This window comes from Prinia subflava, chromosome 27 (genome assembly GCF_021018805.1).
Source record: "Prinia subflava isolate CZ2003 ecotype Zambia chromosome 27, Cam_Psub_1.2, whole genome shotgun sequence".
Lineage (NCBI taxonomy): Eukaryota > Metazoa > Chordata > Aves > Passeriformes > Cisticolidae > Prinia > Prinia subflava.
This window is the reverse complement of record NC_086273.1, coordinates 2,138,936-2,160,682: the sequence shown is the minus strand read 5'-3', so window position 1 is coordinate 2,160,682 and position 21,747 is coordinate 2,138,936. Positions and strand designations below refer to the sequence as shown.

At 50.7% G+C, this 21,747-nt stretch overlaps 1 protein-coding gene across 1 annotated transcript; it reads left to right on the top strand.

Annotated features, from left to right (window-relative positions):
• Positions 1 to 4,094: 4,094 nt before the first annotated feature.
• LOC134562326 (uncharacterized) lies at positions 4,095 to 19,541 on the top strand. Its single transcript, XM_063419707.1, has 7 exons — positions 4,095 to 4,100; positions 4,212 to 4,295; positions 4,408 to 4,746; positions 9,392 to 9,876; positions 11,159 to 11,266; positions 18,527 to 18,602; positions 18,977 to 19,541. The coding sequence occupies exons 1-7, from the start codon at positions 4,095 to 4,097 to the stop codon at positions 19,007 to 19,009; spliced, it is 1,131 nt and encodes a 376-aa protein (XP_063275777.1). The 3' UTR covers positions 19,010 to 19,541.
• The last annotated feature ends 2,206 nt before the right edge of the window (positions 19,542 to 21,747 follow it).

Here is a 21,747-nt window from a genome sequence, read left to right as displayed (position 1 = left end):
TGGATCCACTCAAAATGGCCCCTTCCATGAGGTTCTGCTGTCGGGATTTGTCCTCTCTGGTCTCTTTCCTCAGCTTCTTGTCGGGGGGACGAAGGAAAACGACAGGATGGGATTTGCCTCTGTGGCAGAGGGAAGGGAAAGGAGATCCCCCCAGTGCAGCCCCGGCAGGACGGCGTCGGCAGCGGGGTTTTCCTGCAGCTGGGGCCCATGCTGGGCTGGGAGATGGAGCAGGAGAGAGGGGGAAAGGGGCAGTGACTTCCTCCTTACCTGTCTGGCTGTCCTGGGGCATCTTCCTCTTCATGGATGCCTAAACTAAAAAATTAAAAATTAAACTAAAAATGTGGGACCAAAAACACCCCAAAAAAACGCAGTGTCAGAATACAACCTGACACCCGGTGTTGTAGCAGTCCAGTCAAATCGTGGCTGCAGTCCTCCTCTAGTCACAGATGTGGTTTTGATCACGTAGATGGGTCTGGTTTTCCTCTGGGAATCCAGTGGAAACAGGCTGCTTCTGGTGTTTCCCATCTCAGATTATATCCAGGTAGGAATGCCTGGCTCCTCCCTGTGGGTGGAGCATCTCACAATGGGATGATGAAATTTTATCAGTCATGCAGGGAGACTCAATGGCCCATTAACAGAAGATATCTCCCTGGAGGGAGGATGGGTCATGGAAGAGATAAAGAAAACTGCCCTGCCTGGTTTTAACAATTGGCCCATTAACAGAAGATAACACTCTGGAGTAATGAGGGAGGGGTCATGGAATAAATAACAAACACTGCCCCTGGTTTCAACAGATGGTAATAGAATATCTACTTTTAGTTCCATCTTACATTGCAACCTAAGACAGGACCCCAGGCTCCTTGCCCAGGCTCTCTCCAGAACATGGCCAGGCCAATGCTCAGCACAGAAAAGCCCCGTCAGCAGCCCCAGGCTGGCCGTGGGCAGGCTGGGGGCAAACAGCATGGCTGGGGCTCTGCAAGGTCCCTGGGGGAGATGGGAAGGAGCAGCAGAGCAGGGGCTGATCCATCCCCACTGCACTGGACACCCCAGGACAGCGTCCCACAGCGGCCTCATGCACCTGCCAACAACATCCCCCCTCTGCAGCCCTGGCCTCTCCCCCAGCTCACACAGGGGCCGCATCCTTGCAGGCACAGCCACGGCAGCCCTGCCTCAGGAGCCCCTGTTTGCACTGCACACAGCAGGCGTCAGCACCGCCATGGTGTTGGTGTGGGGAGATGAACCTGAGGGAGCACAAATGCCATCAGCCCCTGGGGCCAGCAAGGGCTGCGGGACAGCAGGGAAACCACTCAGGTTTGTGATGGCCTCTGCAGTCAGCCACAAAGTTTGTTCCCATCAGCTGGGAGTTTCCTGTGGCACTGCAGACGTTGTTGCTCAGAGCCAGCACTGCCTGGCAGCCACCCCTAAACTGCCCTGAGCATTTCCTTTGCTTCACCTTGGCTTTCTTGACTCTTCCTGCTACAAATTTCTTCCACTAGCCCACCTCTGTTCCCTCCCTTGCAAACAGCCCATCCCTGTGTCCTGGGTTATGCAACAATGTTTATTCTCTTTTTCCATCTGTTCAAACTGCTTGGGGAGATGTTTTCTTTATCTCTTGTATGACCCATTCCTCATAACTCCAGGGGGGAGGGGGCGGGTGCCTTCTGATAATGGGCCAGCTGTTAAAACCAGGTGGAGCATTGTTCCTTATCTCTTCCACAACCTGGCCTCCCTCCAAGGGGTTATCTTCTGGTAATGGGCAATTAAGGCTCCTCACATGACTGAAACCATTACATCATCCCATTGTGAGATGCTTCACCCAGAGGGGAGAGCAAACCATTCCTACCTAAAACCCCCTGAGATTCAGGAACACCAGGTATCCTGTTTTCCACTGGATTCCAGAGGAAACTGGACCCATCTCACCTCCACTGGAGCCTTTCTTCAGGATCATATCTACTCCAACAGAACCACATTTGTTTCTACAGGAGGATTTATTTGGACTTCTCCCAACACCCTGACCAACAAGGTGTCTGCTCGTCTTCTGACCCTTTCAGGGTTTCTTGGATTTTTGCTTCTTTGCTTGTTGTTTTGTACTACTACATGGGTATTTTTAATATTCCTTGTAAAGAACTGTTATTGCTATTCCCAAATCATTGCCTGAAAGCCCTTAATTGCAAAATTATAATAATCGGAAAGGAGGGGAGTTTACATTCTCCATTCAAAGGGAAACTCCAGCTTTCCCTGGCAGACACCTTTCTTCCAAAACCAAGACACCCTGGCTGCCCTTTCCTCTCTGGGCCCAATCCCCATTTCAGTTCCTTAAGCTGGCACCATGGGAACGTCCCTTGGAGAGCAGGATCATCCTCCAAGTGCTTCAGGAATTGTCTGCAGGCTCCTGCAGGGCCTCCTGCTGCTCCCTTGCCAGAGGCACCACAGCCCACAGGGACACATCTGGCCTGCTGTGTCTGGCTGTGGGGCTCCCTGCTCTGGGCAATGAGGAGGGGCTGCAGAGGCTCTGCAGGACTGACAGGATGGGCTCTGGGGCTGTGAGGAGAAGCTGAGGGACCTGGGCTGCTGAGGCACCTTCTGAAGAGGAGGCCCAGGGCTCATCCTGCAGCTGCTGCAAGGGTTGTTTCAGAGAATCCCAGAATCAGCAAGGTTGGCAAAGGCCTTGGACATCATCAAGTCCAAGCCGTGCCCTGACACTGCCTTGTCTCTCCTGAGCCTCCTCTTCTCCAGGATGAACAACCCCAGCTCCCTCAGCTGCTCCTCACAGCACTTGTGTTCCAGACCCCTCAGCAGCCTTGTTGCCCTTCTCTGGACACCCTCCAGCCCCTCCATTTCCTTCCTAAACTGGGGGCCCCAGAACTGGACACAGCACTCGAGGTGCTGCCCAAGCAGTGCCCAGCACAGGGGAAGAATCCCTGCCCTGCTCCTGCTGGCCACACTGTTCCTGATCCATGGGAGTGCCAGGGGTGGGATGGGGGAAATCGTAAGGTGGGGACAAAGTGTGATTGCAAGCCATGAAGAGTCTTAATGAAGCCAAACTCCAGAGACTGTAAACCAGGCTCAACTTTCCAGAAATTCCTTTTGACTGGATTTGCTGCATCCCCCAGACTGGGGATCACCAGTACATTTGCAGGTTTTGCTGTGCATCATCAGCCTGTCCAGACTCTGCTCTGTGTTTCACAAATGGACAAGACAAGGGATCTCGTGCCAAGCTTCCTTTCAAACAGCCAAACCCGGGTCAGCATGACAGAAAAGAAGGAAAAAGAAAGAAAATATTCACCAGTTGGAACAGAGGCAGTGTCCCACCATCTTCCCCTCCAATGGTGGTATTTTGTACATTTAGAGACAAAGCTGGCTCTGAAGCTGCCATCTCTCATTTCCCGATGCTATTTGCTGCCCCTCAGCCCTGAGTGCCACTGCTCTGCCTGCCTGCTGTCCCTGTGGGGCTGGGGATGCTCAGCCTGCAAAGAGAGGGCCATGGGGAGGCCTCAGTGCAGCTGTGCAGGGCTGGGAGGGTCCCACAGCAAAGATGGGCACAGAGTGTTCAACAGGGCCTGTGCAGAGAGGGCAGGGGGGGATGGCTTTGCACTGCAGGAGGGCGATTGGAGTTGGGAGTGGAAGTTGAAGGAAGATGTTCTTTTCCACTGAGTCTGGTGAGGCACCGGGCCAGGCTGTGCACAGAGGCTGTGGATGCCCCATCCTTGGCAACATCCAAGGTGGGAACAGGGCTCTGAGCAACATGGTCTGGGGAAGGATTGCTCAGGTTGCCACAAGATGATCTTCAGGGTCTCTTCAAAGCAATTCTGCTCAGGGCTTCCATCATTCTCTGGTTGCCAGTGTCCACTTTGGATCCCCCCTGCACTCCTGGGAGCTGTGATGTCACAGTCCATGTTCCAAGTGGAACTGGCAGCATCCAGCAAAGAGCACAACACAACCACTGGCCGTTGTGTCAGCCCAGCCTTCACCTGCTCCAGGAGCACTCCTGTCACCCTGCTTATCCCCTGCTCCCAGAGAGCCCATCAGGCCTGAGCTGCCTGGACTGCCTGGATTTTCCCATCCATTGCTGCAGGATGCTCACTTTTGTTCTGATGAAGGTACGGGGTCATTCCATGGAGATGGACACTCCTGGACTTCCTGGCAGGGCTGGAGCTCTGTGGGGATGGTGTGGGAGAGGGACCCCACTCTGAGGTTTTTACCCTCTGCAGGCTGCATCAGCCCTGAAAGCTGGCTGTTTTCTGGAGTGTGCCATCCGTCTCTGCTGCTGGCTGCTCACAGATGTCCCAACAAAGGTACGGTGCCAATCCATGCAGGTGGACACCCCTGGACTTCCTGGCTGGGCTGCAGCTCTGTAGGAATGGTGTGGGACAGGGACCCCACTCTGAGGTTTTGCTACCTCTGCAGGCTGTGAGAGAGACAGAGGAAGAGATGGATGTGGATTTTCAGATGGATAGAGAGGAAGGAATGGAAGTGGATGGAGAAGAGAGCGAAGCAGAAGAGATGGAAGTGGATGTGGAGGAGGACAAAGTGGAAGACATGGAAGTAGACCTAGATACAGAGGAGAAGATGGAGGTGGATGGAGATAAGACCTGTGAGGAAGAAATGGAGGTGGATTTAGAGGAGGAGACGGTAGAAGAAATGGAAGTGGATTTGGAAGAGGAGAAGGAGGAAGAAATGGAGGTAGATGTGGAAGAGGACATCGAGTACATGGAGGTTGATGTCAAAGATGAGGAGGAGCCCATGGTGTTGGGATGAAGACCGTGCCAGCAGCAGGACAGGCATGTGCTCCCCACAGGCAGAGTGGGTCCCCTGCTGCCAGGCTGGGGCTGGGCTGGGTGCTCCCTGTTCAGGGACACGGTGCCCTCTGCACTGGATCCTGGTGGCCATCCCTGGCCTGCCCTGGGCTTGCTTTGGGCCACACAAGCCCCGTCCCAGCTGGGGCACAGCCCCCAGCCCCAGGCAGGCTCAGTTGTGGCAGCAGAGACCCGCTGTGCCAGCCTGGGAGCCCATGGAACAGCCCTGGTGCCTGACTTGCACTCTCTTTTCTTCCAAGTGTGACAGACATCCCAGGACAGAGATGCCACCCTTCTGTATATATGTTTTCAACTTTGTTATTGGTTTTAGGATATAGGTGTTAGGTTTTGTCTTCTGTAAATACATTTCATATATATTTGTTAGATATCTTCATCTGCAAATATGTTCCATAGGTTGTTGTTGTTACAAATATTCTTACAATGTACATATGTTCTGTAGTTTATGTTTGTTGCTGTTCTTCTGTAAATAAACAATCTTTGTTTTACACAGCTCACTTCTCTTTGCATTTGCTTTGGGCACAGGCAGCATTTCCAAGGTTGTGGTCTCCAGTCTTAGGTTGCAAACTGTAACTAAAAATGTGTATTCAATTTTCATTTGTTGAAACTAGTTGGGACATTTTGTTTCTCTATCGTCTTCCACCCTTTTCCTCCGAGGGACATCACCTTTTAATGGGCCATTTAAGGCCTCTCCCATCACTGACAACATTAGTTCATTCCATTGTGAGATGCTGCACCCAGTGGGAGGAGCCAAAGCCTTTCCACCAGCATAAAACCTGCAATCCGAAACACTAATGGAGCTGGTTTTGGGTGGAATTCTCGGAGGAAGACTGGACCCATCTCACCAGCACTGGATCCTTTGCTCTACAGGATCACCTCTACTCTACAGAAAAACTTCTGTTACTCCAGGAAGACTTTGGACTTCCAACACCCTGACAACAGGGTGTCAGGTCATATCTCTGACTCTGTCAGGGTTTTCTAGGACTTTTGTTTGTTTGCTTGTTTGTTTCTTCGTACTACTGTTTGTGTGGGGGATTTTTTATTGTTGTTGGTTTTTTTTTACTACTCCTAGTAAAAACCAGTTATTCTTATTCCCATATTTTTGCCTGAAAGCTTCTAATTGTAAAATTGTCATTTGGAGGGAGGGAAGGATTTTTTACATTCTGTATTCCAAGAGAAACTTCAGTTTTCCCTGGCAGATACCTGTCTTTTTAAACCAAGATAACCACACACCTCTCAGAGCTGTCCCTTCTATCCACCTCTCCCCATCACTTCACAGACTTCACTCCAAGCAGTTTCTGAGAGAGCTCAGTAGCACATGGAATTTCATCCTGCTTTTCTTCATCTTCTCCTAAGCTGTCTCCACACACGGTGTGTGGGCTCTGACCCAGCACCAACGTGCCACCTCCCTGACACTGGGGTTCAGGTCACAACTTTTCATCCAAAGCAGCAAAGAAATGATTCCCATTGGATCCCACACAGCTTTTGGGCACTTGGTGTGCCTGCAGCTCCAGCCCCAGCCCTGGTGCACAGGAATTTCAGGAGGACATACACAGAAGGCATCAGCCATTGACAGAAAAAACCAGCAGTTTGCATGGCCCAAATCCCTCACAGCACTGAAAACTGGGGGAACCCAGCCTCTGCATTGACACTTTGGCCTCTGTGCCTCACTTCTCCTCTCACTAAATTCCCCCCAGTTTCCCTCATGCTCACATTGCCAAGATCCTTAAAAGCAGCATGAGGAGCAGGGATAGATGATGGGAACTGTCCCAAGGCTCAACAAGGTTTCTCTTCTCAGGCCTGCCAAGTCCAGCCAAGGAGTGAGGAAAAGCCTGCATGAAAGAGGTGTTGCAGTCAAAGTAGTAATCAAATTTAGGTCTAAGGAGAGAAGCTGAGGAGGTTTTCAGTGTTGGGAACAAGATCAGCAGCTGCAGGTACAGGGGGGATGTGACAAAAAGCTGAAAAGTCCTGAATACTTCACTCAGTAACAAACCCCACTGAAAGGGATCCCAGCAATCATCTCACAACGAGAGGAAATAACACAGGAAGAAAGGGCTGATGTGGAAAATTCATCTCCTCACATCCCCAGGGGCTCTCCACCCTTTTCCACTTCATTCCTGGATGGAAAGAGGCTGCAGGGATGTGGGGTCTGTGCTTGGGAGCAGTAAATCCAAATGTTGAGGTGGCAGGGTGTGAGGGGTGCAAAACGGAGCTCTTACACATCCAGTGTTTCTGTTCTTGGAAGTCTTAAATTCTACCTTTCTGGTGGGATGAAATAATTGCTACTAATCCAATTTCCAAACTACCATGCATCAAGCTGACCCTATTTTAAGACGTTTTAAAACACAGCAAACACACACAAATGTCTGCTCCTTTCCATTTTCTCTGTTCAACATTTTATGACAGAAGACAGGAGAAAAAGATTCTTTTAGCAACAATGCTTTCAGGATTCTAAAAAGAATGTAACCAAGAATGTTCTGCTACAAAGATTTCTGACAAACACCCCAATAATCCTGAAGCAATGTTTTGTCTTACTTCCAACATAAATAACTTGATTATTTTGCTCCAAATGATAAGGGAATTGAATTTGGCTCCCTCAGCTTCAAAAGAAGTGTTTCTTCCTAGTTCTTCACAAAAAGGGACAAAACACTTTGTTGCAGCCAACTAAAGAAGTCTCTTTCCCCCTGAGCTGCACAATTTGTTACCAAGAGGCAACAAAACCCCAGGCAATTTCCAGTTCTTGTAGTTGAAGGGAAAAGCTTGGAGGATCATACCTGTGGCAGACACAGCGTGGGAGGAGCAGGGGATCTGCTGGGGGTTTTTGGGGTGGGGGACAGATTAAAGAAATGTTCAAGCTAAACTTCTCAGAACTCAAGACTCCATCCCTCAGAGGAGAAACTCCATTTGACTCAAATACCATTCAAATCAAAAAAAAAAACAAACCGTTGAGGCATTCCCCAGGCTCTGCTGAGCCATCAGGCACAACCCAAATCACTCTGCAGGCCCAGGGCAGCAGGTCCCTGGCATGGCTCTGGGATGCTCCCTTGGGAAGCCGCCTGCATCGCCCATGGGATTCACAAGATCTGCTTCTAAAGACCCCAGCATCCAAAAGACTCCACATTCAAAGCCTTTCATTGGGGTTTCACTTCTCCATCTGTCTGTTGTCACTAGGCAGCTGCTCCACTCCAACACCCTCCTGATGGGTGCAGATTTTGTCCTCCTTTCCAGCCTAAACAGGAACTTATTTCCATTCATTCTTTTGCAAGTACTGGGAGCTTGGACCTGATTTGCTCTTCCTCTCCTGGTGTGCATTTGTGCATATAAAGTGCCAAAGCCAAGAGCATTTCCTTCCTTAAATTATGTCATTTGTCCTTATTATTTTCTTCCCATATAGTTGCATGAATTTGGTGCTAGCTCAACACTGTGAAATTTGACAGCACAAAGTCCAATTTTCACACCGACTTCTCTGAGCTCTGGACCAAGCCTGCAGAGAAGGAAATACAGCAAAGAAATTCCAAAGAGAGGACCTAATAAAGATAATATAATGCCACATACCTGTGTGTGCTGCAGGGAAGAACAGTGATGCTTACTAAATCACTATGAACAATTAAAGCAGCAGAGGGGAGGAAGACAGCGCTATCGTTTCCAGCTCCCCAGTCCTCCTCTGCCCCTGCATGAATTTCATAAAGCACAATTCCCTCAGCAGAAATCCCTCAGCAATTGATTTCCTGCTCGTGGAATACAGCTGGCAGACACCCAGGCTTTCCTGGACAGAAAAGGAGAATTTGCCTTGATGTTTTCCCCAGCCATGCAGCTGTGATGTCAAATCCACCCTCCCTGCCCTGCCAGGAGATTCCTGAAGTGACATGTTCCTGTGGGGTGACAATGCTCTGGAGAAGCACAGAGATCTCTGTGTCAGTGAATGGAAGCCCCGCAAGAGCAGATCCCTAATTCAGGCTCCTTCTTTGTTCACAAGCAGTTTCCAGCAGAAAATTCTCAGTGGTTGCATTTCCCCAGAACAGCACATTTCAAGCACAATTTTCCCTTGAGCTTTTCTGCCTTCCACAAAAGCAGCATGCCCAGGATTGCTTTGGAGAAGAGCAGATAGCTCCAGCACAAAGAGGAGCACCAGGAAACAGAGCAAAACCAACAGCCAAGACCATCCAAACCCACTTACCGGCCCAGTGCCACATCTCCTGGACTCACCTGAATGCTCAGGGGAGTCTCAAAAGCCAACTGTTTTCTGAGAAACAGCTGTGCAAAAGAAAGGTAAATGGCAGGGGCAATCAGCCCCACACAAGCACCTCTGACAGGGTGTTATGGGTTAACACGGTTTGTTTTTTTAGTTAAAGAATAATGGGACTATTGCCCTGTCAGGACCTTGGATTTCTTTAGAAAAGCCAAGGACCTATCAAGCGCCAGTTCTTGACTATTGCCATGTGGTTTGACCACTGAGAAAACAGAATGCGACTTTTGGTAATAGCCATATAAAACGGAGGCTTTGTTGGAGCTCTCCCTCTCTTTTCTCCCGGTGAGCCGCCAGGTAACGTCGTGGGCCATGGCAGGGCCCGGCTTAGGCCCGCTCCGCCTTGGGCGGCCGGGCCCGGCCCAGCCGGGTCTCTGTGAGCCGCTGCCGCGGGGAGCGGCCCGGGCAGCCGAGCCCAGCTCCTCTTCTCTCCCGGCTGCCGCAGGGAGCGGCCCGGGCAGCCGAGCCCAGCTCCTCTTCTCTCCCGGCTGCCGCAGGGAGCGGCCCGGGCAGCCGAGCCCAGCTCCTCTTCTCTCCCGGCTGCCGCAGGGAGCGGCCCGGGCAGCCGAGCCCAGCTCCTCTTCTCCCCGGCTGCCGGCGGGGGACACGGGGGGCTCTGGCTCCGCAGGGCTGGCCGCAGGCTGGATCAGATCGAGGGGTGGGTAAGAAAGCATCCACCCGCCTCCTCTACCGGCAGGGCTTTGAGATCTTTGCAGCTGCCGCCCGGCAAGAACCACACGAGCACCGCAGGCCTGGGCAAGCTTCAACTCTTTCCTGCCAGCAAATGGAACTCCCAGAGCACCAGCCCTTCCTGAGGTGAGAACAGACAAAGTGATTGGACTATAAAGGGACATAGCATGAAACTTCAAGTCAGTGAAGAGTGAGTGAAAAGACTGTTTGGAACAAAGGAGGAGTGGGCTAATTTGGCTGGACGTCTCTAGTAAACTATGGATAATGGACTTTTGTTCTTGTGAATATGAATGCTATTGGGGGTGATATAAAGCTCTAGTTAAAAGTGGTATAAAGCTCTTTGCTCCCAAGGAAAAGGAGATTTTTTTTAGTTTTTGAGATGAAGATGATTTTGGAAATAGGAGAGAATCTTTGTTTTATACTAGAGAAGGCATCCTTAAACAGTACCCCTAATAAGCAGATGTGGCCCATATGCAGTGTTGGGAAAGCTGCTGTTGGGAAGGAGCTCACAAAGGCAGGTTCTTGGGTGGCTGTCTTTGTGAGAGATGAGACCCACAGGACAACGTTTATGTTGTTAGTGGAGAAATTCCATAGAAGTTTCTTAGAGAGACTCCTTTCCTAAAAGAACAATGAAAGATTATACTTAAATGATGAAACTGACTGAAAACTACAAGTTTTGTCTCTTTATGTTCTATGTGAGAAAGTAAACCATCAGTGGGGGTGGTGAGAGTGCTTTGAAAGCTTTCATTTAATTTTTTTTCCCTCTATCTTTTAGTGTGTGTTAATATTTTTTTTTTTTTATCTTTACGTTGACCCTGTTTTCCTTTTCTCCTAATCTTATTTTCACAGTAAGAAAATATTTAAACCTCTACATAATTTGGGGTTTCTGTCCAGTTTTGAATTTAAAACCATTACAGGGGTCTGGCTGACCTTGGCATGGCAAGAGCTGCTTCTCCTCTGACCCTGGAGCACTGGGGCTCTGTGCTTTCCTTCCTATGGCATGGAACTGTTCTTCTCCAGGCACAAATGGCCAAAACTGGGATTGCACCTCCAAGTTTCTGTATATCCAAGTATCGTTCCCATATGAAACTTGCCAGGACAGACAGCTCTGGCTGGCCTTGGCCTCTTGGGGCCACCTTGCATCTGCCTTTGAAACACTGGGGGGCTTTGCTTTTCTTCCTATGGGAAAAAAAACAAACCACCAACATCTTTCAAGTCCAGGAGTCCACGGCCAAAATTGGGAATCTGCCTCCAATATTCCCTATATCCAAGTATAGCCCCCAGACAAAATCTGCCAGGACTGACAAGTCTAGCTTCCCTTGGCTTCCTGAGATCCTGCTCTCAGCTGCATTGAAACACTGGGGCTGTGCTTTTCTTCCTATGGAAAAGAACCATCCTTCTCCTCCAGGTGCCCATGGCCAAAATTGGAAGTTGGCCTCCAAAATTCCATCTACCCAAGGACTGCTCTCAGACAAAAGCTGCCAAGACAAACAGGTCTGGCTGGCCTTGGCCTCTGGTGAGCACCTTTCATCTTTCAGTACTGGGGTTCTGTGGTTTCCTTCCATGGAAAAGAACTGTCCCTCTTGGCCAGGCGCTCTTGGCCTCAAGCACTTGACCACTGTAAAGGGACAAAGGAGCTCTGTGCAGAGTGGAGGGGAGACTGAGGAGAGCAGAGGAGAGCCCTGGCAGGGATTGAAGGTTGGTTTCAGAGATGGTGGATCCTTTTGACATAGTAGAAAACAGGCAGAGAAAGAAAAGATTAATGCAAAGGGCAGCTGGGGAGGCCCAGACTGGACACCAGGAGAAAGGAATTTCCCTCCCAGGGCAGGGCTGTGGTGCAGCACATCCCCCAGAAGGAGTCTGGAGCAGCCCAAGGCTCTGTGTGCCCAGGCAGAGGCAGGCAGGACGCAGAGCTGTCAGCAAAGGAAGGGCCCAGCCAGGTGGGGCAGCCGGGGGATGAGGACAGCCTGCAGGGACAGAGGCGCAGGGCATGGACACCGTAGCACAGCCTGGGCTGCACAGGGCACAGGGATGGGCAGCAGCTGAAAGGCCCTGACAGGGCCAACTCCTGCAGAACTTTGGCCGTGGCTGCTGGGCCTGGGCCTGAGGCCAGGAGGGGACAAGTGACCCTTGCAGGCCTGGGGCCTCATTGCCTCCTTGTCCCTGCTCAGCAGCCAGAAGGCTGAGGAGGCAGTGCCCAGAGACTGTGTGAGGGAAGTAACAATTGATTTCATTTTTCTTAAATAAAGGGTTACCAGAGCCCTTCAGTTTTGCCAGCTGGGGGACCTTTTGCAGGTGGGGGGAGAGTCCTGGGGCTCAGGGGCCCTTCTCTTTGGGGGACACTGAGGATCAGGGGATCTGGGCCTGCTGCTCTGGGCAGATGAACCTGCCAACATCACCGCCTGCTGCTTTGGCTCCTCCTGGGGCTGGTCCTGCCCTGCAGACATGGGGACACTTGGGGGGTGGCTGTGACCTCTGGGCTGAGCAGCCTCTCCTGTGGCACCTTCCTCCTCCTCCATGGACACTGCAGGGCTGCTGCTGGCTGCAGTCCCCATCTGAGAGCTGGAGCAGCTGGAGCTCAGGTTCTTGGGGCTGGAGGAGCTGGAGCTGGATGTGGAGGAGCTGGAGCTGCTGCTGGCTTCTTGGCTCTCCTCCTCTGTGTCAGCTCAGGCAGGAACAGGACGGGACTGCTGAGGTAGCTGTTCTCAATCTTTAATGAAGCATCAGTCTCATGACAGGGGTTGAGACAATTGGGAAAAAGTACCAGCACACAGCCTGCCTGCCACAGACCCTAATTTTTTTTTGTTACAAAGCATCTTTGTTGCCATGAATTTTCCTGGTTTGCTGAGCGTTCATATTAAAGGAGAAACGTGCAGTTTCTCACGCTGGTGAATTGTAAACACAGGACCATGTTTTGTAAATATTGGCAATGTTATGAATACTTTCTCCAAGACAAGGGGAGGTTGAATGACAGCCTCCTGGACCAATGTGACAGGAGAGGTGGCGATACCCTTCTCCAATCCATGGTCACCTTGACACAGATATATAATGGAAAAATAAACTAAGGGCAGGGCTTCTGCCCTGCTGCTCTTGTTGCACCCAGATCTGTGTCCCCAGTCTGTGTTCCTGGTTGGGCCTCCACGGTGATAACTGGCGCCTACGTGGTCAAGTTGCAAGCTAGTGAGGAAAGAAAAAAGAAGAAAAAAAAAATTCTGCCTTCTACAGCTGCAAAAAGAAGAAACCCACGATGTTCTCAGAGGAACGATTGATGATGGAACTGCTCCATTCCTTTTTGTTGTCCTGTGACGCTGACTTAACCAGGAAACACGTGAGAGAACTGCTTAGCTGGGGAAAGAAACTTGGAATTTTTTATACTGCTGAAAAGGCACTTTATATTGGCCCATGGAGAACCCTGGGAAAAAGCCTTTTCTCTGCCGTCCTTGACGGAAACTCTAAGGCAGGCACTCTTTTACGGGCATGGACAACAGTCTTCCCACTTCTAAAAGAGGCTGGAGAGGACTTTGAAGTTGATTCTGGGCTTTCGACAGGAAGCAGGACTGGCTCCCCTGTGAGCTCCGTCGCTTCTGACGAGGATTGCTCTGATGCAGGGTTAGAGCCGATGCAGGAGACCCCCACCCCCATGTCGGGGGTTGGGCGTGCCCAGCGGGGTTTTTGGAAGGGCGGGGAAGCTTTTTTCGGTCCGCTCCCCGCGCGGTTTGCCGGGCGGGGAGCTGGGGTGCCGAGGGGGCGGAGCGCTCGGCATCGGGTCCCACGCCGAGCGCGGGGGATCGCCCGCGCCGCCCCGGGCCGCCGTGCCGCGGCGACCCCCCCGCTGCCCGCCACCGCTGCGGGGTCCGCCCTGCAGCTGCCGCGCGGAGCCGCGCCGCCTCGGGCCCCCTGCGGGGAGCCAGGGGGGCCGCCGTGCGCGCCGCCCCTGGCGCTGCCGGCGCCGCCCCCTGCCGCCGCCTCCCCGGCCCGCCCCGCCCCGCCGCGACCTGCTCCGCGCAGGATTCGGCAGGCGAGCCTGGCGGGGACGGCCCCTCCCTGCCCCGTCCCCCCACCGCGCCAAATGCTGTGCGCGGGGTCGCCGCCGCCGGCGGTCCGTGCGGTGCCCGCAGCGGAGCCGCCGCCGCCGCCCACCGCGCCGCGCCCCGCCCCACGCGTCCGGTGCCGGTCCGGCGCCGCGGGGGGAGGGCTGGGCGCAACGCTGCCCGCTGCTGCGGGGCCACCCGCGATGGACAGCCCCCCCGCGCCGCCGCGCGGCACCGCCGCGCGTCCCCTCCCTGCCGCTCGGGGAATGTCCCTCCGCACCGAGCGGGAGGGGCTCTCGGCTGCCGCTGCTGCCGCCGACCTGGCCACCGACCCATCGACTGGCCGGGCAGGAGCTGAAGGCTGTGGCCCGTCGGCCACGCCTCCCTGCCCAGCGCGACAATCGCCCCCCCCGCTCAGAGAGGAGTCTGAGCGAGTCACTGTCCCCCGCCCGCCCCCCCTACGGGGCCGGGTCGGCTGTGGGAGATGATAACGGGGCAAAAGCGTTGTCTGATGTGCACGCTTTCCCTGTCGTGAAATCGGATGAGGCTTTTAGTCCTGCATTCCAGCCAAACCAGGCTGCTGACCTAAGAGAGCTGCTGCCTGAAGATGCAGCTTTGCCCGAGCCAGTTCAGGGACCTGTGGACGTGGGTCCGCAGCATCATAGCCATGATGACCCATCATGGGCAGTCCCGCTTCCCTTATCAAGGGACGTGGCAGAAGATGATATAAGCTTCACTGAGGCAATTCAATGGATCAGTGCAGAATTTGAGGATCTGATCTTTCCTTTTGTAATAAGAGGTCTTGCAACAATGATGCTTGAACCTCAACAGGTTTTTACCTTTGAAAGAAATTGGAAATTCCTAGCTGGACAAATGGCTGTCGAAAATAGCCACCTGCCTCGAGATGATCCCTTGTTTGGGGTCGGAGTTGACCTACTTATGGGGAGGAGTCAATATGCTTGCCCTGATGTGCAAGCTGGCCTTTCTTTCAGGGTTTTAGATTCGTGCAGATACATAGGGATATCTGCATTGATAAAAACCAAGTTATCCTTCTCCCCAAAGGAAGACTTCTTAGACATAGCACAGAAGCCAAAGGAAGCTTTTAATGAATTTATATCGCGTCTGATGCATTTTTTAGAGACGAGAGTCGAGGATATAACTTTGACAATGATAATTTTGGAGCAATTAGCAAGAAGCCATGCTAATTCTGCTTGCCAGAGGCTCCTGGAAACCATTCCGGAGACTTCTAATATCCTGGAGATGGTCCAGACCTGTGCAGTTCTAAACACCTGTGATTCTATGGTGATGACCCCAACGGCTGCTTCACAGCCGGCAGAAAAGAGGCAGAATGGTGGACATGAGACACAGGCAGATATTCAGCCTAGTGGAGAACAGGAAAAGGAGGCACAGAAAGTGACTCCCTTGTTTTTCTGCGCACAAGGTGTGGGTTCAGACCATACTGCAGAAACTTGCAAAGCAGTGGGTCATGCTGAGCCCACGCCAAGCCCGAAAACTCGGAGGCGAAGAAAAAGACGAAGACGTCAGGGGGACGAAACAGTTTCCCAAGCTCTAGAACAAGAGCAAAATTCTCTGGCTGGTGTACAGCCATCATCTCAAGTGTAGGAAGTGTTGATGTTGCCACATAGCTATGGTCAGTTTTCCTTGGACCTTGCAGTGGGTTTCTACGTCCACATCCTATGTTGCATGCATTCTTTGAGAAAAAGTCAATTGCTCAATTTGTGTTTTCTAAGTTCTCTATCCTCAGGTTCTGGGATCTTTGCCATGGAGGTGGCCGCTGAAAGTCTGCTGAGCTGCCTCAGGTGCATTGGACTGATCCTGTTTGATCCTGAAACCTTGTGCATCCTGTGCCACCCTAGTGCCACCCATCACAGAAGCCTCTTCGAGATATGATTAACATGGACATGGACTGGCATCCTCTCTTTTCCTATATGGCCTCCATAGAGACTTTGGATCCTGTGGAGCTGCTGGACAAGGACTGACTGAAGCAGTGTGATGCTGAGAGCCAGCGGACTGTTAATCATGGACTCAGAGGAATTGTTTGCTATGGCTCAGTTTTATGTATGGTAGCCATTGTGACCTCTGTGGGGAAAGGGCACGTTGTTTGGGGGTTGTGGTTTTGGGACAGAATTTTGGGGTTCAGAATTTTGAATTGAGTGATTAATTTTTCTTGGAATGCTCCTGCCTTTTGCACCGTATATTCCCTTGTATCTTATAAAAATTTAAAAATATGAGGGTGTTGGTTGAATTATGTTAGACTATGCTCGAGATATTTTGAGCAGGTTATTGCAAGGGGTTCAGGGTGAAACCCTGGGTAGCAAAGGCAGAATCAGACCAACATGTAGCCCTCACACCGTCACCTAAATGAAGGTCGGTGAACTTTATACAGGTTTTTTTTTCTCTCTTTTTTCCTGTCATAGAATTGTTCATTTTTCTTTTTTTTGTTTTCTTTTTAATATACTTAAAAGGGTGAGATGTTGCCATGAATTTTCCTGGTTTGCTGAGCGTTCATATTAAAGGAGAAACATGCAGTTTCTCACGCTGGTGAATTGTAAACACAGGACCATGTTTTGTAAATATTGGCAATGTTATGAATACTTTCTCCAAGACAAGGGGAGGTTGAATGACAGCCTCCTGGACCAATGTGACAGGAGAGGTGGCGATACCCTTCTCCAATCCATGGTCACCTTGCCACAGATATATAATGGAAAAATAAACTAAGGGCAGGGCTTCTGCCCTGCTGCTCTTGTTGCACCCAGATCTGTGTCCCCAGTCTGTGTTCCTGGTTGGGCCTCCACGGTGATACATCTTAAAAACTTTTCAGCCAGTAATATACTGCTAAGGTTACAGACAGTTATTTCAGCCAATCAATTATAGCACATGTACACCTGCTTATACAATGCTCGCTTCTATGCTTCTCTATTAACAATACACAATATAATTACTAAGCTAAAGACCTTTTACTCTCTTGTCAGACATACATTTCTGCAGTGTTAAGATTTATTCAAGCCCAATCTAGAAACTCAACCTTTGTTTCCCATGTCCTTGTTATAATACTGTATCTACTCTAGTTTCAAATTTTTCAGTTGCAGAAAATTCTGAATTCTCAGCTTCTTCTATCTGAGGCCTGCTTTTTCAGCTCCTAAAATCCTTTTTCCTTTTAGTGTTTCCCACAGTCCTCATCTGCAGCAGCGTGAGAGCGCAGCAGCCTCTGGGCCTCTGAGCTGCAGTGTCTCAAACGCTGTCGATGGTGTCCTGGGCCAGTGGCACTGTATGTTCCTCCAGGACTGCCTGCAAACTCTGGATCACGATCTCCAGGTCTGGCCCACACACGCAGAGCACGCACAGGATGCAGCTCTCTGCCAGCCACCACCGCTCCCCATACATGGCCTCCATCCTTTGGTGCAGCCAAGCCCACACAGGCTCCAGAAGTTCCCATTGCCCAGGGAAAAGCTGTGCCCAGAGCTCCGGCAGAACACCGCCGACAGCTCGGGCTGGTGGCTCTTGAGGAGAAGAGGGATGGGCTGGCCCAGGGACACAGGGACTGTCCTCGCCCTGGCCACCAGGAGCTCTCCCTGCCTGGCTCAGGGCTGCTGGCAGCTCCTCAGGGGCTGGCATGACAATCTCCAGAGACTCGCCTGCCTTGTCAGAACACCTGACAGTCTCTATTGCTCTTGGGCAGAGTGGGCACACAGGATTTATCTGTGCCCACTGCAGGATGCAGTCCCAGCACAAACAGTGGCCACAGGGCAGAGCAGAAGCCATGTCGTCCCAGTGTCCTGGCAGATGGCACAGTTGCCACCCATCTCTGTGGCCATTCTTGGCCTCGGCAGCACATGGGGAGAGCTGAGCATCAGGAGCTGCTCTCCATTGCTGGTGTCACAGCCTGCAGGAGAGGGGAGGAAGGAATGGCCAGGCTGCTGAAGAAGGACGCCCCCCAAGCCCCCTGAGTGCCGTGGCCACCCCAGGGGGATGTTTTCTTGCACAGCTCACCCTCAGCACTGCAAGCACCTGCAGTGCCTGGCTGCCCCAAGCAGGCAGGGCTGGGCAAACCCTGCTGGTTGCTCTGGGGCTGGCACTGGCACCTGCCAAGAACAGCCACCACTCTGCACCAGAGAAACCTGGCTCCATCCTCCACACCTCGCAGTCATGCTCAGGAGATCAGGCCAGAGCCAGACAGGCCTCAGCTCTGCCCATGTCTGAATAGAAGCTGGGAGGGATGAGATATCACAATCTGCCTCTCATTGATGTCACCCTGCATCAGCAGGCAATGTCCCCACCAGTGCATGTTGTCAGGAGAAAGAAGAAAATATTTTTTCTTGATTTCAACATCTACATTTCCATGTTGCTCTCCCTTGGCCATCTGCATCATGTGTCCATGACCTTGTGTCCCATCCCCACTCCTGACACCTTGCTGAGGTTTTCAGTGAGGAGCAGAGTGGTGACACCAGTCAGCATGGGGTGCCTGTGGCTGGGTGATGCCTCCTCCTGTCACTGCCTTTCCCTGGGCAGTGCTGGCATTTGGAGAACCTGGGTGCTGGTGGCCAGCCCTGGGTGAGTTTCCCACCCCTGTGGCTTGTGTCCCTGATGCAAGGAGAAGCAGAAAGAAATGTTTTGCTCCAGCTGCACCCACTCCTGCTGGGACTTGCCCACAGTGCCAGGTTCCTTTCCATTTCCCAAATTTTTTTTGTTTCTTGAAGCCAGTGCCTTTGTGCTTCCCCTCACAGCCTCAGGAAGGAGCTGCAGTTGTTGTCCCTCCAGAGTGGGGTACAAGGGCCACAGCTGTCCCAGTTTCAGAGACAGGTAAGTGACAAGAACACACCAAGATCATGCAGCAACAGCTGAATTTTATTGTTGGGCACTCCCTTCTACAGGGGCTTGAAATTTCCCTTACAGATAGAATTGGTGAAGGGTCTTAACTCTGCCCAGCTCACTGGCCAATGATATGGGAGCAGTCCTGATTCAAAGGGATTGGCTGGGGTCCCCTTTTGGAGTTGGAATCTGACCTATCAGTGACAGGCTTGGCAATTTGTTTTCTTCTGTCTTCTAACAAGCTAGGCTGATGGAGTTGGTGTCTGTTAAGCCAAATTTTCTGTGCAGCTGGAGACCAGCTATAGCTGTCACAGTTGCCCCTTTCTGCTTTAAAAAATGCCGTTTTCTTTGTCATCCCTCTGCAGGTGCCTTGCAGACAGGATGACAGGACAGGATGATGACACAGATGATTCTACCTAACCTGACAAGCCCAGCCTCTCCCAGCCAGTGATGCATCCCACACAGCACTGAAGATGGAACATTCGTGTGGAGGAGCTGTCAAACGGGATTCCCAACAATACAGGTTTTCAACTTGGCAACCTCCAGGCTTTTACTTGAGAGTTACAAACTTGCATCTTACTTCTAAAATCAAGAAACCTTTCAGCCTTAGAACAGTGGGAAAGCTAATCAACAGGGAAAACAATCTGTTTTAATTTGGGTTTCTTAACTCACATCCATAGATAAATCCTCAACTCCTCAGATATGAATCTATCAAATCTTTGTGTCCTTAAATAGATAAAATCTTTAAATAAACTTGTCAGCCTAAAAAGTCCCAGATCTCTATGCAGTTTCAATCCTTGCTCCTCAATGTCTGCTGGGGCATCGGTGGAAGGGCGTTGCCTCTGGTCCCCAGCAGGATGTGGGGCACGGCAGACACACCTGGCAGGGATCCATCATGTTCTGTGTCTGTACAAACACAACATACCCATGTCCCCAGTCATGAGGTCCCACGGACCTGCCCACTTATTAGTGACAGAATCTTTTAGCATTACCATAGGTTTAGGTGTCTGAGCAGCACCAGATGCCTGCAGTGATAGGAAATTATTTCAAATTACTGTATTCTGGGATTGTTCTGGCACTCTTAAGTGATTCAAGGTATTAATAGCTTTTGCTACTCTGCTCTGTGTTTGAGTCTGAGTGGTCTTAACTTAGGTTTTATCACTATGGTATTCTGTTGAGATTAAGTTTTATTATTTCTTTCTGTGAAAGTTCATTTAAACCAAATTTGAGTGTTATTTAATCTGAATTCTTATGGATTTTACTGGTAAACTGTTCATTGTTTTCTTTTGTTTCCTTTTACTGTCATGGACACATAAGTTTTGGAAAATGTTATCTCAAATTTTTCAGATTGCTATGACTGATCTATTTTTAGGGGAAAGAATTACAGAAGACCTCGCCCCTGAGAAGTCACAGCTGTGTTTTGAGAGAGAGAAAAGGATGGGTTCACTAGTGAGGAGAAGAGCCTGAGGAAGACAGAACTGTCCAAGTACTGAAGGAATGATTTGGAAAGACTAGAGGACTGACCAAATCAGTCAAGGAGAGAGAGGGAGAGACTTGCTGCTGTGAGGAATCTGCTGTGTGCTCAGTCTGGGGCTGCAGCTGGACCTTGCAGTTGGAGCCTGCAGTCAGAGGTGAGCTAGGTGAAAGCCTTCTGCCAGAGGCTGCAAGGAAACACTTGTAGTCATATTCTAGCAGGAAATACCCAGCAGTCAGAGTCTGCAAAGACACCTACAGTGGGAGTTTACTGCAGTAAAAGCCAGTGAGTGAGTAGTTAGAGTGAGGATGGCTGAGTTATTAGGAAGAATAACGCAGGATCTTTGCATATGATTGGATAAGAGTCTGTGTCCTGATCCATTTCTATCTCAAATGCGAGGTTTGCTGGGACAATTTTGATTGCATAGTGTGAATTGACTGATTTCATCATAGGCATTATTCAGAAGTTAATATTCTTGTACTTGTAGCTGGGTTTTCCTATGCTCTACCATTTCTTTGTGTCATTATCTACAAGACACGTGTTGTTTCAGGATCTTTCTTCTTTTATTCTCTAGTTGCTTATGCATCTCTTAGGCCAGACTGGCTCTGACTGGGCCCTCCACTGGCTCTGTGGTTTGACCCAGCGCTGTCTCATGATTTTAAAGTATTTTTCACAGTTCCAAGAAACAATATCTGAGCTTCGTCCAAAGCCTCCTCTGCACTGATGGTATTGTGACCTTTACTCTTGCTAATCAGATGCATTCCCAGTGATTATTACAGAAGCACTCCAACAGTTTGCTGTGTTTAAAGCATCTCTATCCTGAGAAATTTTGGAGGGAACAGCTATTGGGTGATCAGTCTTTAACCCCAAGACCTTTATTCATAACTGCTATTCTTAAGAGCCTTGTTTTAAAACATGCTTAGGGAATTCTCTCCCAGGTAAAGCTTGGGTGGTAGCCAGGCCTTAGCTTTACCAGGATGGGGATTTGCCAACAAGCCCAGATGTTTTCTGCATCAAAACTACATTTGAATCCCTTTGACCTGGCAATTGGACCTTCTATACATGACAGCTGGACCTATTTTTAAGATGAGCTTGGGAATTATTCTCTGGAAATAATTATCCAAGTCCTTACTTGTCAGAGTCCAGGGCATCTCTCTGATCGCCCTGAAGGATCTGGGACCTGAGCAGGAGGTTTGGAACCTGTACAGAGGGGTTTGGAGTCTGTACAGGAGGGCTGGAAACCTTGGCAAAGAGTCCAGGACGAATTACAAGTCTCAAGAGTGTGAAATGAGTAGCAGATAGTTTATTAAAGGGTGAAAAAGTAGAATTTGAGGTTTCTTAGAATGGAGACTGAAGAGCCATGATGGAGGAATCAGGGCATGGACCTGTTCTTCTTCCTTCTTGTTCTTGCCCTCCATCTTCTGCAGTGCTGGGTCACAGGGATTGGTTTAGAGTAGAGGTGACATGCTTAGCATAAGTGATAGGTATCAGTAATTAATTGTAAATAAAGAATATGTTGTGGACAATGGTTGGGCTGGAGGAATGGTACAAAAGGGCTGAGACCTCCCGACCTGGGGGGAGTCGCCTCGTGTTCTCTGCTGCAGCAGGAACCTTGGCAGAGTGCAGAAAGAACTAGGAGATAAAAAAGAATAAACAACCTTG